Genomic DNA, 18735 nt, shown 5'->3' with positions numbered 1-18735 from the left:
GGATTCCCCATCCAATAAAATGTACCTGTAAGATTTCGTTAAATCCCCTCTGATTATGGATTATTCCTTAAATACGATTATCCAAGTACAATAATTATTACATGCAAGAAATTATCTGCCTATTAAGGATTCAGCTATTTTCTTGGAAATGCAGTATGCTGTGGATTGAATTGTGATCATGGGGTTGACCCCAATTGCAGTTGGCAAGACACTTCCATCGCATACATACAAATTTTTGGCCTCCCAGCTTTCTCCATTTTCATCAACGGCACCTTCTTCCTCTGTGGCTCCCATCCTACAACTGCTCATTTGATGCGCAGAAAAGAGCGTCGTCCAGTTCTGCTCCTTCGATTTTGGTCCGCCAGGTACTGTAATTGTATCCAAAAACTCCTCCAAATCTTTCTCCTTAATTCCTTTACATGCAATCTTCTGGCCGTCACTCCTGTAAGTGCCCACTTCTACAGCGCCAGCACCAACCAGAATCCTTAAAGCTTGCCTCAATCCAATTCTAAGATTGTCCTTATCCAGCTGGTCTAGGCGGTGCGTAATTCGACCCTTCACTTTTACTTCTCCTGAACCTCGATCTCTGATCAACGCAATCAAGTGGGCAGTTCTAGGATACTTCACCATCTTGTCCTTGAGGTCCTGCCCTGAAATCCATGGAGATAATGCAGCAAATGAGGCTGGCCCAAGTGCTGGAGTTTCTATAATGGCACAGACCTTGGAGCCCTCTGAGACCACTTTGTGAATGGATGTGATGATTCCTCCCTCGTACATTTTGCCTTTGAAATCTGATTCATGCTCTGGAAAGTATCCCCATGCCATTATAACTGGATGAAGATGAAGGTTCCTGCCAATATTTGGATTCACCAAACCACTGGAGATCATTAAAGGAGGTGTCAAGAGAGAACCACATGCCGAAATTGTTACTCTAGCCTCAACTTGTAAAATGTACGTGATATTTGTATTTGAAGCTCTTGCAATCACTCCCAGGCAATTTTTCCTACTTCCATTGTTGCTATCCTCCAACATGAACTTCTCAGCTTCGCATCCTGATAGGATCACAGCACCACGGCTAACAGCGTCAACCAGCCAGGTGGAATCAGTCCCTTTCTTTTCTCCTGTTCTACAGCCGAAGTTGCAAGAACCACAATAATGATCTTCAGAGGAATTCCTTGGAACTGAACCAACTTGTAAGCCAATGTTCTCACACCCTTTCCGAAGAACTTGATTCTGAAACCCTTCTTTGGAGCAATTATCTGTAACACCAATCCTGTTACACACAGCATCCATTGCATTTTGATAGTCAGAGCTTCCAAAAAGAGGAATCTTATGATCAACACGCCAGTCTCTGAGAACAGAATCTGGAGTCCTTATGCAGGCAGACCAGTTTATAGCAGAGCCTCCACCTACTGTGGATCCAGCCAATATCATGATTCTCCCATTTAGAGTTGATAGAAAACCACTAGACTCATAAAGTTCAGCCATGGAAGGCCATTCTAATGAAGAATAATCTGCTGGTACGTAGTAGTTCCCTTTCTCTAGGACGAGTACTTTCTGACCTGAGTTTGCAAGCACTGCAGCTGCAACCCCTCCACCGCAACCAGAACCTATAATTACAACATCACATTTGATCTTGCAGGTGTTGTGCTCTGGATCCTCAGAGACTTGGAGCCCTTTTTGGATAAGAGATGGGGTAAGAGTCGAGTCATCTTCATTTGCAAGTTCTATGATCCCCTTCTGAAGAGGTCTCTCCTCTTTGGATTTTCTCAACTTTTCCCTAGTGTCTTTATTGTATCCAATAGCTTCCCATGCTGGATTTTGTAAATTTTCATCAGTCTGTGACAGATGGAGAGTTGAAAAAAAAAATGGTAAATCTCACTATCTTTCATGTATCCTTGAATTAGAATTTTTCTCTACTGGTAGTTTCTATATATATATACTTCTTTTTATGGATTTTAAGAATGAAATTGAGAAGCCAACCTTACTCAGTACGAAAGAAACTTCTATACTTAAAAGAAACATAAAAATCAAGTAAATGATTTTACCCACATGGCATGTATGGCTTCTCTGTCAATGCACTAAAGAGATGTGGTCAAATTTCCACTAAAGCCTTATTTTTTAGGAGAAAGCATCTTTCCCAAAAGAATTGTGTAGATGGCATTTACACAGAAGAAATAAATACGTGGTAGTTGAAAGTGTCAGAAATCTCTACTCTTTAAATTCCTATATCTGATATTCTATTATCAAAATTTGAGTCTGATTTTGAGACTCTGGCAATTTTAAAAAGTAGAAAACAAAAACAGTAACATGCTATTCTAAGCTAATTCGGTAATCTTCCTTGACCTATAAATACTATGTGGCCGAACGGTACCTTACTTTTTCAACTTATGAGTAATGATTATTTGAGATCTAAAACCACAATCCACAAATAAAATAATCATTACCCTGGAGAAGAAGACGTACAAGGAGAAGATTTTGACAGCTAAAAACACTATTCTGAGAGGCATGAAGAAAGTTTCCCTTGACCATTTCTTGAGAATTTCCTCCCTCTTCTCCGGTGAAATTTCAGAGAATTTGTGCATGAAGGGCCAGTTCCAATCAAAACACATGAACCCACAAAGCAACAAAGTACCCAATCGGAATGAAAGAACCTTCAAAATCAATTTCACTATCAGCACCGCTTCTTTTAGACCTGTAGTGACCAGTAACTCTGCTACCTGTTTTCCATTAATTTCCATTGTGAGAAGAAAATAAATAATGATAACAACTACATCCTAAAAGAAAAACACAGAAATTTTTGCATACTGTGAATGAAGAAGCGCCAATCAAATGGGGAGAAAAAGAGAGAGAAGAAAATTTAACCATAAAAATTAAGAACACAAGCCTTTTATATTGTAATTGAAAAAGAGTGCCAGATTAAATGCAAGATTGACCTCGTCAGGGATTGGCGGCTCAGACCCAGAAGCTCTGTAGAAGGAACGAACAGCTTGCAGCTTATCAACTGGGATTTCCTTGCTGAGATCGTCCGCCGGCAATGGAGGAACGAAAGCTTCACACATAGCAGCCAGCGTCTGAATCTGCCCTGAAGAGAGGCCGTGGCTGTACGAGCTCATTCTCTTGCCTCCTTTCAGCAATGGATGGCAGCTCTCTCTTTGCTCCATTATTGCAGCAATCGTCTCTGGTCTCTATCTGCTTATTTTGTCCTTTTATAGAAGTTCCAAGTATGATATGCACTTTGGATTTGCGTCAGCGTTCTAAGCTTTTGCTTGCCAATGGATCATATCTTTCATGTAAATTACAATATGGTCCCTTAATTTTAGGGACACTTTTTTTTGCACACTTATAACTTCAATTTTCAAATTCCAGCAATTTAATTCTATTATTTTTTTTAAATGAAAATTAAAAATGAAAAGAGTAAAATTTAAAATTTTTTAAATTTATTTAGTTACACTTATTATTACATTAATTTGTGTTTACAATCTCATTACCTTTTAGTTTATAATATATTGCACATATAATTTAATTTTGCCCTCTGTCTTAAAAAAAAATTAATTGACACTATTATTTTTTAATTTCTATATGGATATACATTCTATTCATATTTTAAATTTTTAAAGATTAAATAATTATATTTTATGAAGTTTAAATTAAAAAAAAAACGTACAATTCAATAATTAGGTTATTAAAAATTTATCTTAAATTTAAAAGGATGCATTTATTTTAGTGAAAGCTATTTTTCCTTGAAAATTATATGAAATTTTTTGAAAAAGATCTCATACGCATATAATACCAGCTGTTGCCAGTTCTAGTTTTTTCTCATATTGGGACCTCAAATTTGATGGGTACTGCCAACAAACTCTCCCCACCTATATTTTCCTATCAAATTTTATGGAATGTGAATAAAATTATATTTTAATTATTACTGGTCAATTCAATTTAATTGAAATTGAAGAAAAATTTGTTCTTGCTTTCAAAATGGAATTCATCTCTTGACTACATGCTAAATAGTCTTTTGTAACCAATTGATTTTAATATAATTTTTTTATTAATTATTTATAGAAATATATAAATACATTAATTATAATAAAAATATTATTAATTTTTTCATTATTCATTTAATAATATATTGGTTCACCCCAAATTGAACCTTAAATCTTTGAAGACCTTTACCAGTTTTTAAATCAGTACGATTTTTACCTATACATGTTGCTTATATTATTTATTAATAATTTTTTTTTAGGACAGATGAGGAAAATAACAACACACCAAAAAAAATTCTTAAATAACTAACACCCGACAACGTCATGTAATAACCACGACAAAATGCCTTCTAGTGGATCTTGAAGAAAAATGAAGCTCAAGAGAAAAACCACGAGCCTGAGACGCTAAGCCAGTATGTGGATTGATTCGATTTAAATCGAATTGATTGAATTTTATTGATTTAATTTTTTTATTTAAATTATATAAATTGATTTAAAACTTTATAAATTTTTAATTTTTAATTCGATTTTAATTTTTAATGATAAAACGAAAAAAATTAAATGAAACTAAATCGAAATTCTAAAATTATTTGAGTGTTTTTGTTTGTATACTTTACACCTTTACCCATTTTTTCCTTTTTTTTTACTATTCACTACCTCACCATTCTCAAGCCCCATTCACTCTCAACCCATCCCTGTCTGTCTTCAATCAAGCAATTCCTCCCCACTATTTGGTCGGCGAAGGGATCACTGCCGACAGATTGCAATGATGAAAGAATATCGATGATCTCTCACCCTCTCATCCATCTCTTGTCCTTTTTCTTCTTCTTCTATTTTATATTTATTCATATTACTTTTTAATGAAATTGAAAAAATTATTTTATATTCCTTATTATATATCGAATGCGTTAAATATTTTTTTCTTCTTTTTAATATGAAATCTGCAGTTGAGAGTTTCTTCTTGTAAAATTTTTTATTGTTAGTTTGAAATTATAGATTGATGAGAATTATTAGGATTAGATTGGTTTAATTTGAGATTTATTGATTTAATTTAAGTTTTGAGATTTATTGATTTGATTTGAAATTTATTGATTTAATTTAAAATTATTTATTATTAAAACTCCAATAATTTGTGGGGAGTGATCATTTCTTGGTATTCAAAATTGTGATTTTTTCATTTTTTGGTATCGAAAATTGTGATTTTTCCTTTTATAGATTTAGAATTGTAAAGTTGAAAATGGTAATTCTAAGGTTGAAAATGATAGATTCTCTAAAATTGATGGATTTCAAACTGAACTAAATTAATTTAATTTGATTTGATTTAATTTTTTTTATATAAATTAAATTTAAATTGTTATTTTTTATTAAATTAATTTTTTAAAATTTTAATTTTAATTTGATTTAAAACTGAATTAACTGAATTTTCTTCCTTAAATTCATTAAAAGAGTGACTAATTATTGTCTCTCTAAAAACAAGGAGAAGACTATTGACCAGTTGAACCTTTATTTGGTTCAAATCCTTAATTTCTTGAGAAGTAACTTCCCATGAAATAACTTACTTATTTCTGGATAAGCAAGTTATTTCCCTTCATTTCAAGAAGGTGGCTTTCCTAAGTTCTCAATAAATTAGAAAAATATGCCAACTAAACAACCTGAATGTATCAACATCAATTTTCTGGTGTCACATGCGCTTTTAATTCACTGTGCCCACGCAACACTTAGCATTTCGAACACTCCCATTAATTTTCACAGCAACATCTTTCCGATACAGTGTTGCACATTCATAGAATGCAGTGTTGCACATTCATAGAATTTATGGATGTGATAGCTCCCCCTCCACTCAAATCAAAACCATGTTCACCCTCGAGTACATTAGCATTTAAACGCTTTGACCCTATTACTGTTTCTCCAAAATGACGGTGTTCCACTCAAATTACGAGTGCAACAAGTCAAGGAGAACGTTTCATTCCCGTTAAAATGCAACTTGCTCTAGACATTCCTTTCATTTAGTGAGTCCGATATAATTTCGGTGCCCGCAACATCAATCCTTGCTTCTCTCCATTAAAGAAGTTCAATTCAATTATGCACGTAGTCACTTTACTTGGTCATCCACACTAGAAAAGACAATTTCTCCACTCCTCTATTCTTCCAGGATCGTCAGGCTGGATGACAATATGTACCATGCGGAAGCCTACCTTCACTCTAATACCACGTGTTACAGACACTTTTATGACCAGACCCATAAGAGGTTTTAATTAGGGATGTAAACGGGTAGGGTACCCGCGAAAATTAAACTATCCGACTCCGAACCCGATTTATATTAATAATATCCGAACCCGTTCCGAACCCGATTAAAAATTAATTTAAATTATCCGAATCCGTCCCAAACCCGATTATTATTATCCGAATAAAACCCGAACCCGTTTAATCTTATATATTTTAATTAATAATTTATATAAAAAATATTTTTCATTAATATTTTTTATTTAAAAAATTTAATATTTCTAAAGAACATTTAAATTTTTAAATAAAAATATATAAAAAAATTTATAAATATTATTATAAAATATATTTTTTATATTAAATTAATTATTTATATAAACGGGTTCGGATAGTGGGTACCCTATACATAAAACCCGAATCCGATCCGAACCCGCAACGGGTATTATTTTTAAAATCTGAATCCGTCCCAAACCCGATTATAACTATACAAATCCATTCTATTAAGGTTCGGTCGGATCGGGTACCCGAAAATACCCGATCTGATGCCATCCCTAGTTTTAACATATCAAATTTAATCTATCAAGTAGTCTTGACACGCTAATTGATTTCGTTCTGTCTTGAGTTCATTAGAGGAGCGGCTTCGACCCTCGACCAGTGTATGCATGATTGATAATCCCACACACAAAAACCCTTTCGAGCACTTTCTATCATTTCGAACACTTTCCATCTAATATTTACAGCAACATCTTCCCGTTGTACATGCTTTCAACACTTATATAGATATCTTGAAATTTCTTCCATTTTAATAATATAATTTTATATTTATTTTAACTAAAAATTTTATTAATAATTAAAAACTTAAGCATAGTTATAAAATAGATTTATAAATATTTTATCTTATTTTTTTTATTAAATTTAATATCTATTATTTTCTCTCTCTATATATATAATGATGAATTAGAGTTTTATAATATGAATTTAAAATTTTTAATTAATATAATAATAGGAGTTGTTAATAATTAATTTTTATATAATATTAGTATGCTTCAAGTTAAATTGCTGAAACTGTTTTTTTTTTTCCAAGCTGAAACTGGGTTAACATGGAAGGATATAAAAAAAGGGAGCTCAAAACGCCGTCGCATCAATGTAATTTTAAGTAGAAGATGAGGGCAATTACGAAGATTACACCCCATAAACATAACCAAACTTCCGCAAATCGATCACTTTTTGTTTCTTTCCTTAATACCTTATCTGGAACTTCTCCCCTCTCTCTCTCTCTCTCCTTTCTGCCTTTTGTCTCAGATTTCTCCCCTGCAAGTCTCCTCTTTTTGATGATTGTTATTTTTTTTTTTCCTCCAGGACGTTCTTCCTTCTCCTTCCCAAAAACACTTATATTTTTAATTTTTTTTTTTTCGGACGCCGATTTGTCGAGAATGAGCACCAAAACGATGCGTCCCCCTCCGCGTCGCGTTTTGACTTCAAATAAGCGCAAGGAGATGGAGGGTTTTGATTCCCTGGAGTCGTCTCCACCATCACCACCAACACCCACACCAACAAAATCACCCAAGCCGACTTCTCCTCAAGCCGGCTCCGCAAGACACACTCAGCCGGTTTCATTTAATCAGCTAATGGCCGGGTATTTAGCATATGAATACCTGAGCAAGGGTACAATCTACGGTGAAAAGTGGGACCCAGACGGAGCCGAAGAGGAGTGGAAGAAGGCTGAGCCGAGCGAGGATCGCGAAGAAGAAGGCGAGCCGAATAAAGGAGATTATAGAAGGTACGTGGAAGTATCAAGCTTGTTGAAGGGAGATGGGGCCCACTTGCCTGGAGTTGTGAACCCAAGTGAGCTCTCTCGCTTCTTGCAGATGTGAACGTACGTGGAGCTCTGTCATTGGATAACCTTTTTCTTCATTTATTTTGTTGGAAAAAAATAGGGGCTTGTAGAGGCAATGCATGCATAGATAGGTAGGATTTTGTTGTGTAGATATGATCATCTTATTGTATAAGCAAATGAGTTGATGACAAATATTTACTGCATAATAAATTTGAAGCTAGCTTATGAAATGATCTGAAGTCTGAACGTCGTTATCCGCCCAAGTAAATTTCATTAACAACAAAAGAGTTTCAGGCCCATTACCGAAAGAAATGCATGAATCTCTGACCCAGCCTCTCTAAACAGCCATGGTTAACAAAGAAGCTTTTTTTTTTTTTTTTCATTAGATAAAGCCATCAAGAAGCTAATTTCATATACCAGGCATATTTACATTGTCGAACGTTAATTCTTTTAGAATATATAATTTGTATGAAATACAGTATTTGTGAACTAAGTAGAGCGTAATTCACTTGTCAAAGCCTTCAACTAATTTAATATTGTTTTCTACTCCATTGCTGCCCAGTGATTCAGCCATTCAGACTCGGACCTTATTTGGCAGGGATAACTCAATTAAGAAATTTAAAATTTCGAAGAATTGTGAAAATTACTTTTATTTAGTTGGCATTTCTTTCTTAATTTTTGAGAAGTTAAAAGATTTTTTTTTTCTCTTAATTAAAATGAAGTAACTTAGTTAACACAAAAAATAACTTATCAGAAAATAACACATTTGAATGTGTTTTTTTTTTTTCTTTTACATCTTGTATGGATGATGTGAAATTTTTTTTATAATAAACACGGTAGTGGAAAATCTAAGTATTAAAACTTAGACTTTAATTCAGAGGATTGAAAATTTGAATTTTTTTGAGATTTGAAAACCTCTAAAACCTTTCTTTAAAAAAAATATAAAAACAAAAGAAAAACTTCCCCCAAACCATTACTTTAAAGCCTCTTGTTTTATGTAATTTCCTCCCTATCATAGTATTAAAAAGGTATTTACGTTAGAAAATAGGTTAAATTATTAGTTAGTTTTCATGGTATAAAAAAATTTATTTACTGATTTTTTAGTTTTAAAAAATATATTAAAATATTTTTAATATTTTAAAAAATTTATTAATTATACTTTTAAAATTAAAAAAATAAGATTATTTTTTAAATTATATAAACTAAATAGTAAAATATTTAACGATAAAAATTTAAAAAATATATTAATTAATACACTAGAAATATTTTAATATATTTTAAAATTAAGTAATAAATTAATGATTTTATGTGTGTAAAAAATTAAATAGTAAATTTTTTAAAAATATATATATTTTATTATTTACTTGGAACATGTCAAATATGAGAATATCAATTAAAATATGATTCTAACTTGGAAAATCAAACTATAGTTAGAACTAAATTCATTGAATACTAACTTTACTGACAACTACTGTAATTAATAAGAACTTAAAATTGAATTGAAATTTGACTGATTGTTTGAACAACACTTGTAAATTTTTCCAAGGGTTCCTAAATAAATGACAATACTGGAAAATTAAAGATAGTTGAGAATTAAATTTGATAATAATAGTTAGAATTAAGGGTGAGCATTCGGTCGGTTCGGTTTAAAATTGAATCGAATTTAAATAAATTGAAAATCGAAATTTAGTGTTTATGAAAATCGAATCAAATCGATTTTGATTAGAAATCGAACCGAACCGATCTGATTCGATTCGATTCAGTTTGATCGGTTTCGATTTTTAATAATTTTTTTATTTTTTATACTTTATTTTTAATATTTTTAAATTTAATTAAAATATTTTAATTTTAATATAATTTAATTTCTCTATATTATTGAAAAAATATATTATTATTACTAATCGGTTCGATTCAATTTTTTTGATTTTTTTCTGATTAAAATTAAATCGAATCAAAATAACCGAAATTTCTCAAATTAAAAATTGAATCGAATTAAAATATATAAAAAATCGAACTAAAATTTTAATTCGATACGATTCGATCAATTTTTTCAATTTGAACCGAATAGAACTTCTCTAGGTTGAATGATAGATTGTATGCGGGATGTTTGAATTAGTGAAAAATAAGGAAACTGGAAAAGAAAAGAAATTTATTTTTGTTTGGGAAAGGAATGAATGAAAAAACATGGTGAAAAATACCACGTTGTTTTTGTTGTATAGATTATATTTTTACACAGTAAAGCTAGAAAAACAAAAACAACAATGACCAGACTTAATAAATAATACTTTTTATTTAATTATTTTCTTTTCTATTTTCTTTTTCTCGAAATGTCCTTTGGTTTAAATATGTGGAGGAAAAAATATTGATACTTTCCAAACCGTAATATTGTTTTCAAATTGCCCGTTCCCCCCCCCCCCCCCCCCCCCGGCTTTCGATCTGAACTCAACCCGGAAACGGAGCTAAAGCGACAATACTACCTCCAAACTTTCAGATCCCTCGCAAATTGCTTCCTCTGCAAGAAGCAACAAGAAGGTAGAGAACCAAGAGCAAAAGAGATCATTTTTGTGTTAGAAAAACTCTCCGTTTTAATTGCTTCGAGAGAAGCGGGTCCCATTCTGTTCGCTCTCAAATAAAACAGTGTCTCTCATGGAAACCACATCGCTTGAAATGGCATTCGCATGCTCTGTCATTTCCGGAAACGATCTCCCCGTACTTTTGCCACATGTCAATATCCACCCAGCCACTCTGACATCGAAACGTGTCCTCAACAATTGCCTCCTTTGTACCAGTTAAACGTCGCTTTCTCGGGACACTGCTCACTGTTAAGTCGGCGGCTGCGGCGCGTCGCTGTCGGCTCTCCCAGCTCTTTTTGTCCGTAGGTTTTAATGTCGGCTAACACCGGCTACTTCTTTATGTTTCTCTTTCTGCTGTTACCCAAACCAAAACTTAACTTTTCGCTTTGGGAGTTAAAGTTCGATTTGTTTATTAATTTTCTTCAGTACTATCGGCAGTGAGGAGATGCCGGCTATTAACCGTCGATTTTTAAAAGATGCTGGTGATACGTTCGAGGTTTATGAAGCGTTTTCTAACATTAGTTAAAACTGGTATCTGCCGTCGTCTGATCATTGGTTCTGAACCCGACATTTCTGTTTCAACATGCGATTTGCGAAGGGATGATATATGTGATTAAAAGTCTACAATACCCCTCATATTTTCTAAAAGTCTATGGTCTTATACATTCAAACGACGGATATACAGAAGGCCATTTGGGTAATTAGATAGTTCACTGCAACAAAACCAGCAAGAAAGCTAAAGTGTCCTGATGCCCATTGTCCAAAGACCCCCCCAACCAATTCTACCCACAGCTCTAAACCCAATGCTGTATTCTAAAAGCTCTAACAGAGCCGTCCTGTCCTCTCATTTTCACAAGCCCTAGTTTCACCTTCTAAATTTTCATCCTCCATAGCTCTCGCAACCACCTAGCCCTCACAAATGGCAGCATTCCCATCTTCAGGGTTCCCTGTCATCTTCCTTCTCCTTGTAACGTTCTTATCTTCTCTTGACGTTTCGCAACAGCAACCCCTACTGGACTCCGCCGAGCAAGAATCTGTCTACGAGGTCCTTTCCTCCATCAACTCAGCTATTTCTTGGCGTACTCTCTTCCCTGACGACCTTTGCCTCTCTGCTCCTCACGGCGTCGTTTGCGACTACTTCTTTGAAGAAGCCAACTCGGGAAACCTTTCCGTTTCCACTACTCTCCCTCAAACGGTTCACGTTACTGAGCTCAGTTTCGGATATGTCTCCGATTATACGCCAAACCCGCCTTGTTCTCCGAACTCCACTCTCAACTCTCTCCTCTTCACTTCCTTTAAGTACCTTCGCAAGCTTTTTTTCTACAAGTGCTTCACTGAAACACCTGTTGTGTTGCCTAACATTTCTTCTTCGAGTTTCGGGGCTGGCCTTCAGGAGCTTGTGTTTGTTGAAAACCCAGCATTGGTTGGCTCTCTCAGTGACATCGTTGGTAATTTCTCCAATATGAGAAGGCTGGTTTTGACTGGAAATGGGGTTTATGGAAGTATCCCTGATGAGATTGGTAACTTGGTCAACATGGAAGAGATGACACTATCAAGAAACCATTTAACTGGCAGTCTTCCATCTAGTCTAGCCAAGTTGAAGAAGCTGAAAATTCTAGATTTCAGTCAAAACCACTTTGACGGAAATCTCCCCGTGTCTATAGGTAATCTGTCTGAGATTTTAAAGCTTGATTTGAGCTATAATGGGTTTATTGGTAAAATTCCATACAGCATGGTTAACTTGCAGAGCTTGGAGTTTTTAGACCTGAGTTTTAACAGCTTTGGTAACTTTGGAGTTCCACTGTTCTTGGGACAAATGCCCAGACTGAGAGAAGTCTATTTGAGTGGGAATTTACTTGGAGGGCATATCCCACAAATATGGGAAAATCTTGGGGGTATTTCGGGAATTGGGTTTTCAGACATGGGTCTGGTTGGGAAGATTCCAGCTTCCATGGGTGTTTACTTGAGAAACCTGTGTTATTTAAGGCTTGATAACAACAAGCTTGAAGGGAAAGTGCCAGAGGAGTTTGCTCTTTTAGAATTTGTGAATGAGATCAACTTGGAAAACAACAAATTGAGCGGTAGAATTCCATTTTCTTCAAAATTTACAGCTAAAGTTGGTGAAAAGTTGAAGTTAAAGGGCAATTCAGAGCTATGCATTGGTGAAGATTTTGGCTCAGGTAAAAAAAGTAAGAAGGGCAGCTTACAGAACTTGAAGTTATGCAACAAAACAGATATTCCCAATCCAGTCCTTTATAAAGAAAATAATTTCGTTTCTTCATTTTCATCAGTGCAGGTGTCATCTTCTCCATTTGGGTTATTGATTTTAGGTTTCTTGTATCTGCTGTGGTAATTTGTCTAGCAATGGCTAACAGAAGAAAGAAAAAGATCTTATACTCATTTTTTTTCTCTTTTATGTAAGAATTTTTTGGGTTTTAGATCAGAAGTGGTGGTTTGAGGCAGATATGTAATTACAGCTCCTATGTTGAAAATTTAAAATTGCATATGTTGTGTTTATGGTTTATCTTTAAATTGTAAAGCTTTGTTGTATTATTTGAAGTAGGACATAGATGCCAACTGAGAGTGGAGGGTGAATCTGAAGGGTTGTTTGCAATCTCAAATAAAGGAATTGGGCATGTCTGGTTTGTGACTGTGACTGAGACTGCTACAAATCATTGAATCCCTCTAGAACTGGATTTGGACAAAACCACACAAGCAGTTTAATGAACAGACCATTGTTGTTGTAGGGTAGGCTATGGTCCCATATGCAATTACTTGGCCATTATCAAAACCAAGTATCCAGAGTTTCTTGCATTTAATAATATTTAATAATTAAAATATTAATTAATAAATTTTTTAAAATTTTAAAAATATTTTAATATATTTTTTAAAAATTAATTGATTAACTAATCAATTTTTTTTCAAAAATCAAATAATAAATTTTTCAAAGAAAAAAAAATTCCAAACTGCAAAATTAGGACAAATGGAAAGTTGAAAACTAATTTACATCATGATAGAGATGGTAATCATTTTCAGTACTTTCTAAGCTGAAACATGGTAAGATTAATCATATAATACTCATCTTTACAGAAACAAAAAAAATGATTCAGTACTGGCAGGTGCAGCCAGGTGGTGGTATATACCATTGATGGGGAAAAAAAAATGGTGAACTCTTTTGGGTTCAGCTAAAAATTTTCTAGCTACTGGTATAAGAATTAAGATAAAAGAAAAAAAAAAAGATTAGTACACACCATCTTCTCAAGATATTTCGTTTAATCCATTTTCTGCATTTTCATTTAAAGCAAAATTTGCAGCAGAGCCACAGTTATCAATGTTAAGAGATTGGGATAACGGTCCAGATTCAGATCCAAAATCCTCTGTAGCTTTTGCTTTGGATCTGGAGGATTTCGACGTTGAGGCACCGACGGAGGCGGCGTCTTTTGATTTCTTTCTCCTACTTTTTTTGGGCGCATCAGGGTTGGACGATGAGTCGCTTGAATCCTTGCTCCGGCTCGGTTTCCCGTCGGTCAACTCCTTGCTTTCCTTTTTGGACGATCGCTTTGAATGTTTCTTCTCTGTTTTTTCCTTAGGTGGAGAATCACCTGCTCCTCCTGCTGATGAATGCCTTCTCGATGATTTTGGCAATTCCGGTAAGTCCCTCGATAAAAAATCTGATGCTCTTCTGGAAGTTTTTCTACATGCGGAATCTACCATGGATTGCTCATACCAATCAAATGATGATTCAGAGAAATTTGAAATTTTCATTCTTCTTTGTTCATCATTGAAATGATAAACATCATACCTTCAGAAACCCATTTGGTTTCATCCTTAGCATCTCCATTGCCATTCGAAGTAGTTGATGACACCCCAGGTGTTGCTTTAAACTCGGTCATCTACACAAAACCCAAAGAAGAATCTCTTTCACTCTCTGTGACTGTACACTTCTCAAAATTTGGTCAAGCGAAGGAAAAAAAAAACACTTTAATATCTAAAGTAGATAATAAAGATATTTTAAGGTATATAACTGTAGCTCATGGACGGAAGAAACTGACTCTGAACGGAAATGTTCCGGTGGTTGATTCCTTAATTATATTAAAATTCTGGTATTAAAGTATAATTTATTAAAAAGAAAAAAACATTAAAAGTTACCCAGCTTGGAGAATTCACAGCAGGGCCATCCCATCCTATATGGGCAACATGCTTTACATCTGTAGGGAGCCCAATCTGCATTTCAGCCTCTTTTTCATTTTCTGTAATAAATTCCAGGCAATAAGAACATGAACAATCCATCTGAAATAATGCAATTTCAATTGAAATCAGGGTTTCTAATTTCACACCAAAGATTTGAGAAATGTATCTGAGGCCTTTGAGAAGGCCCTTCATCTTTTTGGCTTCGGCTTTGTTGTCGGCTGCTGCCATTGTAGGATTAGCTTTAAGACAGCTGTTTTCTCCTCCTTTTGAGCAGTAGCTTTAGTAATCTTCTATGAGGATGGAACTGATAAATTGAACTTCAAATTCTGAAACAAAAGAAGAAATGCTTTGATGGGTTACCAAACATAATAAATTAATGCAAAAATAAATAAATAAATAAATAAATTTTAACATGTAGAAGAAGACCTGAGTTTTTCCTAATGCAGCCTTAAATTCAAGCTACATTTCTTGATATAAACCATTAAGTTCTATCTCTGTAATAATATGTTTTTTTTGGGTTTTGAATTTTGAAGGCGAAATGAATTCCAAAGTGTAAGATCAAAAACATGAAAGAGTTTTTGACAAATGTGTGAAGAGGTGGGTGGTAAAGAGAAAAGGAATGAATTAGCAGAGAAATTGCTGTTTAAAGCAAAACTGTCGTTAATTTGATGGCCATTAATTGAAAAAACCAAAAATGGATCGAAGTTTTCGGATTTAGGATGAAGATGGGAATGTAGGGTATTGTTCAATAGCTAAATTTAGCTAATTTAGGTTTAATAAGTCTCACTAATAATGAATAAGAAGGCTCAGATCAGAAAATAAAATCCTATAATAAGATACTATGGTGACCTTTCTTTTGTCAATTTCTTGGTTAGATTATAGAATAAAGAGCAATCCTCCATAAAACTTGTTTGTATTTGGTAAAACTTGGTTCTTTTCTTCCAATTTCCTTTGGTTTTTTTCTCCATGATATAAGGATCAGCAGCTGATCGAGGTCTCATATCGTCTTGTCCCTCACTAGCCGGCAAGAAGGTTGAAAAGTCACTAGTCATAGGAAACGTAAACGCGCAAGTTTTTCTGCTGTTTGCTGAATTTCTCAGGAACTTGATTGATTGAGTGGAAGCTACAGAATTCTTCATCATGCACGGCAAGATCAAGCCTCTGAACCTCATATTTACTCTTACAAAGAAATTGTGATTCTCTTCCAGGAAAGTTAGCGCAGAAATTTTCCATGGTAGAATTGATCACATTTGCCACTAATTTCTTCCTGTCTAAAGAGCAAGTTTCAAGAATATCTGTTTTTCATACAAATGTGAGAAAGATTTTAATTTGTAAACAATGATACGTAATTTCTGTGACTATAAATATTTAGCTTTTGTATAAATAAAAATAAAATTTAAATAAATTCTTATAAAACCATGTAAGATTTTGTCTAGCTTGCATTTCAGTAAGAGAGGAGATTATTAGAAAAGCTAGCAAGTTTCTTCAGGGTCTTTTAGTACGAGTTGCTGCAAACTTGTGTCATGCTCCGGTCTGGATCAGCCAATAAGTTTCGTAACAGTTCTGCCGAGAAGTCTATGGCCCTCGAGCAGCCAATATGTAATTATAAATGACTTTTTTTTCTTATAAATCATTCAACTAAATGATTTTTGTTTTCATTTTTAATAAATTCAGTAGTTAGAAATTTTATAATAACTATTAGATAGAGATGTATCTTTGTAGAGATAAATGTTAAAGGTTGTTAGTATAGCTGTACTGTAACAAACCTTATCTTGTAAAGGTTATTTATACCCATGTTTACAGTTTAATAAATATACGTTTTGCCTACTGTTCATGGTATCAGAGCCAACTAGGGTTTAAACACCTCCTTCTATTTTTTTTTTTCTTCTTTTTTCTTCCCGATATGTCCACAGGCTCTGCTCTTGATGAGTCTTCTTCTTCTCCTTCTATTATTTCCTCTTCCTCTTCTTCGATTATTTCCGATTCTTTGAACACTATACCCAATGTTTCTCATCAGATTCATGTTAAGCTTACTTCTCTCAATTATGTTCTTTGGAAGACACAGATGCTGCCTTTACTGCGTGGCTATAATCTTGATCGACATATCAACAAGAGTTATGTTCCGCCGACACCTACCCTGGCGAATTCTGAACCCAATCCAGCGTATGTTGTCTGGTTTCGTGAGGATCAGATCGTCATGAGTTGGCTTAATTCTTCTCTTTCTGAAGCCTTGTTGTCTAATTCTGTTGGTGCTCTGTCTGCTTTGGAGATTTGGACACGGTTAGAGCAGAGTTTTGCGGCTGGGAATGCTGCACAGGTGCGTCATTTAAAGCATGCAATCCATCACTTGGAACGGAATACCGATTCAATTGAAATCTATATGCAGCGAGCAAAAAATCTCAGTAATCAATTGCTTGCTCTTAATAGTCCGGTTTCAAACGATGATCTTGTTGGAGCTATTCTTGATGGGCTAGGACCAGACTATCGTCCTTTTGTGCGTTCTATTGAAGCAAAATTGCAGATGCCCTCTTATGATGAGTTGTTGGGGTTACTGTTGACCGAAGAATTACAACAGAAAAAGTATGAGAATACTGGTTCTCCGATGACTGCGTTGTTTACCACACGTACACAACAGCCTACGATGGGCTCCTACAATTCAAATAGCCGAGGACGGCGTGGTGGTCGCGGTGGTCGAGGTGGAAGGAATGGTGGTCGTTTTCAGAATTATCAGATGTCTGCTGTTCAATCACAGTATTCGTCAGGTCCGTTTTTGAGTTCTGCTACTTGTTATAACTGTAATGGTTCGGGTCATGTTGCTAGATTGTGTCCGAGTCAACGCCGAACAGTTTTGCCATCACCACAAGCTTATCATACAATTTCAGCTCCTGTTAGTTCAACTCCGCCTTGGAATTCTGTTTCAAGTTCACAAGGTTCACAAGGGTTTCGTCCACAGCAGCAGCCTTGGATAGTTGATACTGGTGCTACGCATCATCTTACAGGTTCTCTTGGAAACTTGACAATTGATTCTGAATACACAGGACCGGATGAAGTAACAATAAGCAACGGTAATACAATTCCCATCACTCATGTAGGCAGTACAATGTTGCACAGTAATCATGATTTTCGTTTGAGCAATATTCTGTTTTCCCCTCATTCTCCATTTAGTTTGTTGTCCGTTCTTAATTTTACAAATGATAATCAAGTCTCACTTGAGTTCTTTCCTGATTGCTTTCTTATCAAGGATATCCCCACGAGGAGGGTCCTTCACAAAAGTCCGGTTGAGCAAGGTCTTTATAAACTCACAGCATTGAGTCGTCCGACGGCTGTTGTGCATCATATTTCTTTTCGGTCTTGGCATTCTCGTTTGGGTCATGCTCATGATGGAGCTGTCTTGTCAACCTTGAAACATAATAATATTGTTTTTTCTTCCAGTAAAAAAGAATTATGTTCATCTTGCTGTGTTAGTAAATCACAGCGTTTACCATTTTCTTTGTCTAGTTTTAATGCTTCTGCTCCGCTTGAACTCATTTGTTCAGATGTATGGGGTCCTTCCCCTGTTCCTTCGATTAATGGCAATCGTTATTATGTTCTTTTTTATGATCATTTCAGCAAATATACATGGTTATATTGTCTCAAACGAAAATCTGATGTGTTGTCTACATTTATTAAGTTTCGAAAATTTGTTGAGACTTTCTTTGGGCGACAGATTAAAATGTTTCAATGTGATTGGGGAGGAGAATTTAGATCTCTTGCTACATACTTGGCTGCTAATGGGATTTCATTACGTTTATCTTGTCCATATACGCCTCAGCAAAATGGTTGTGCTGAGCGTAAGCATAGGCATGTTGTGGAGACTGGTTTGGCTATGTTGGATTTTGCTACTTTACCGTTGGTTTACTGGGATTTTGCTTTTGAAACTGCAGCTTAT

General features: G+C 34.7%; 4 protein-coding genes across 6 annotated transcripts; 2 read left to right on the top strand and 2 right to left on the bottom strand.

The window, feature by feature from the left end:
* Positions 1-33: 33 nt before the first annotated feature.
* On the bottom strand, positions 34-3246 carry LOC110627496 (long-chain-alcohol oxidase FAO2). Of its 3 annotated transcripts, none has more exons than XM_021773834.2 (3): positions 2937-3246; positions 2448-2720; positions 34-1839 (listed from the first exon to the last, which is right to left on the bottom strand). In XM_021773834.2, the coding sequence occupies exons 1-3, from the start codon at positions 3162-3164 to the stop codon at positions 112-114; spliced, it is 2229 nt and encodes a 742-aa protein (XP_021629526.2). In that variant the 5' UTR covers positions 3165-3246; the 3' UTR covers positions 34-111. The 3 variants fall into 3 exon arrangements, with proteins under 3 accessions (XP_021629526.2, XP_021629528.2, XP_021629527.2); XM_021773836.2 differs by having other exon boundaries at positions 34-1814; positions 2937-3225; XM_021773835.2 differs by having other exon boundaries at positions 2467-2720; positions 2937-3225.
* A 4393-nt stretch (positions 3247-7639) lies between these two features.
* On the top strand, positions 7640-8080 carry LOC110628387. Its single transcript, XM_021775031.1, has one exon. It carries the CDS (start codon positions 7640-7642, stop codon positions 8078-8080), a length of 441 nt encoding a protein of 146 aa, XP_021630723.1.
* Positions 8081-11024: 2944 nt separating this feature from the next.
* LOC110628797 (piriformospora indica-insensitive protein 2) lies at positions 11025-13134 on the top strand. The gene has a single exon (XM_021775602.2). It carries the CDS (start codon positions 11536-11538, stop codon positions 12967-12969), a length of 1434 nt encoding a protein of 477 aa, XP_021631294.1. The 5' UTR covers positions 11025-11535; the 3' UTR covers positions 12970-13134.
* Positions 13135-13657: 523 nt separating this feature from the next.
* Positions 13658-15138, bottom strand: LOC110628386 (CRIB domain-containing protein RIC6). Its single transcript, XM_043948952.1, has 3 exons — positions 14954-15138; positions 14713-14866; positions 13658-14418 (listed from the first exon to the last, which is right to left on the bottom strand). The coding sequence occupies exons 1-3, from the start codon at positions 15033-15035 to the stop codon at positions 13875-13877; spliced, it is 780 nt and encodes a 259-aa protein (XP_043804887.1). The 5' UTR covers positions 15036-15138; the 3' UTR covers positions 13658-13874.
* Positions 15139-18735: the final 3597 nt, after the last annotated feature.

This window comes from Manihot esculenta, chromosome 12, assembly GCF_001659605.2.
Source record: "Manihot esculenta cultivar AM560-2 chromosome 12, M.esculenta_v8, whole genome shotgun sequence".
Classification (NCBI taxonomy): Eukaryota; Viridiplantae; Streptophyta; class Magnoliopsida; order Malpighiales; family Euphorbiaceae; genus Manihot; species Manihot esculenta.
This window is presented reverse-complemented; position numbering and strand designations above follow the sequence as displayed.

Bases quoted from the DNA above. Each gene is read 5' to 3' on its own strand.
- LOC110628797 (XM_021775602.2), top strand. From the start codon at position 11,536: ATGGCAGCATTCCCATCTTCAGGGTTCCCTGTCATCTTCCTTCTCCTT.
- LOC110628387 (XM_021775031.1), top strand. From the start codon at position 7,640: ATGAGCACCAAAACGATGCGTCCCCCTCCGCGTCGCGTTTTGACTTCA.
- LOC110628386 (XM_043948952.1), bottom strand. From the start codon at position 15,035: ATGGCAGCAGCCGACAACAAAGCCGAAGCCAAAAAGATGAAGGGCCTT. The intron at 14,867-14,953 runs GTGTGAAATTAG...AATTTATTACAG, and splicing joins ATACATTTCTCAAATCTTTG to AAAATGAAAAAGAGGCTGAA. The intron at 14,419-14,712 runs TTAATATAATTA...GGGTTTCTGAAG, and splicing joins TATACTTTAATACCAGAATT to GTATGATGTTTATCATTTCA.
- LOC110627496 (XM_021773834.2), bottom strand. From the start codon at position 3,164: ATGGAGCAAAGAGAGAGCTGCCATCCATTGCTGAAAGGAGGCAAGAGA. The intron at 2,721-2,936 runs GTCAATCTTGCA...AATGGAAAACAG, and splicing joins AGCCGCCAATCCCTGACGAG to GTAGCAGAGTTACTGGTCAC. The intron at 1,840-2,447 runs GTAATGATTATT...CATCTGTCACAG, and splicing joins TGTACGTCTTCTTCTCCAGG to ACTGATGAAAATTTACAAAA.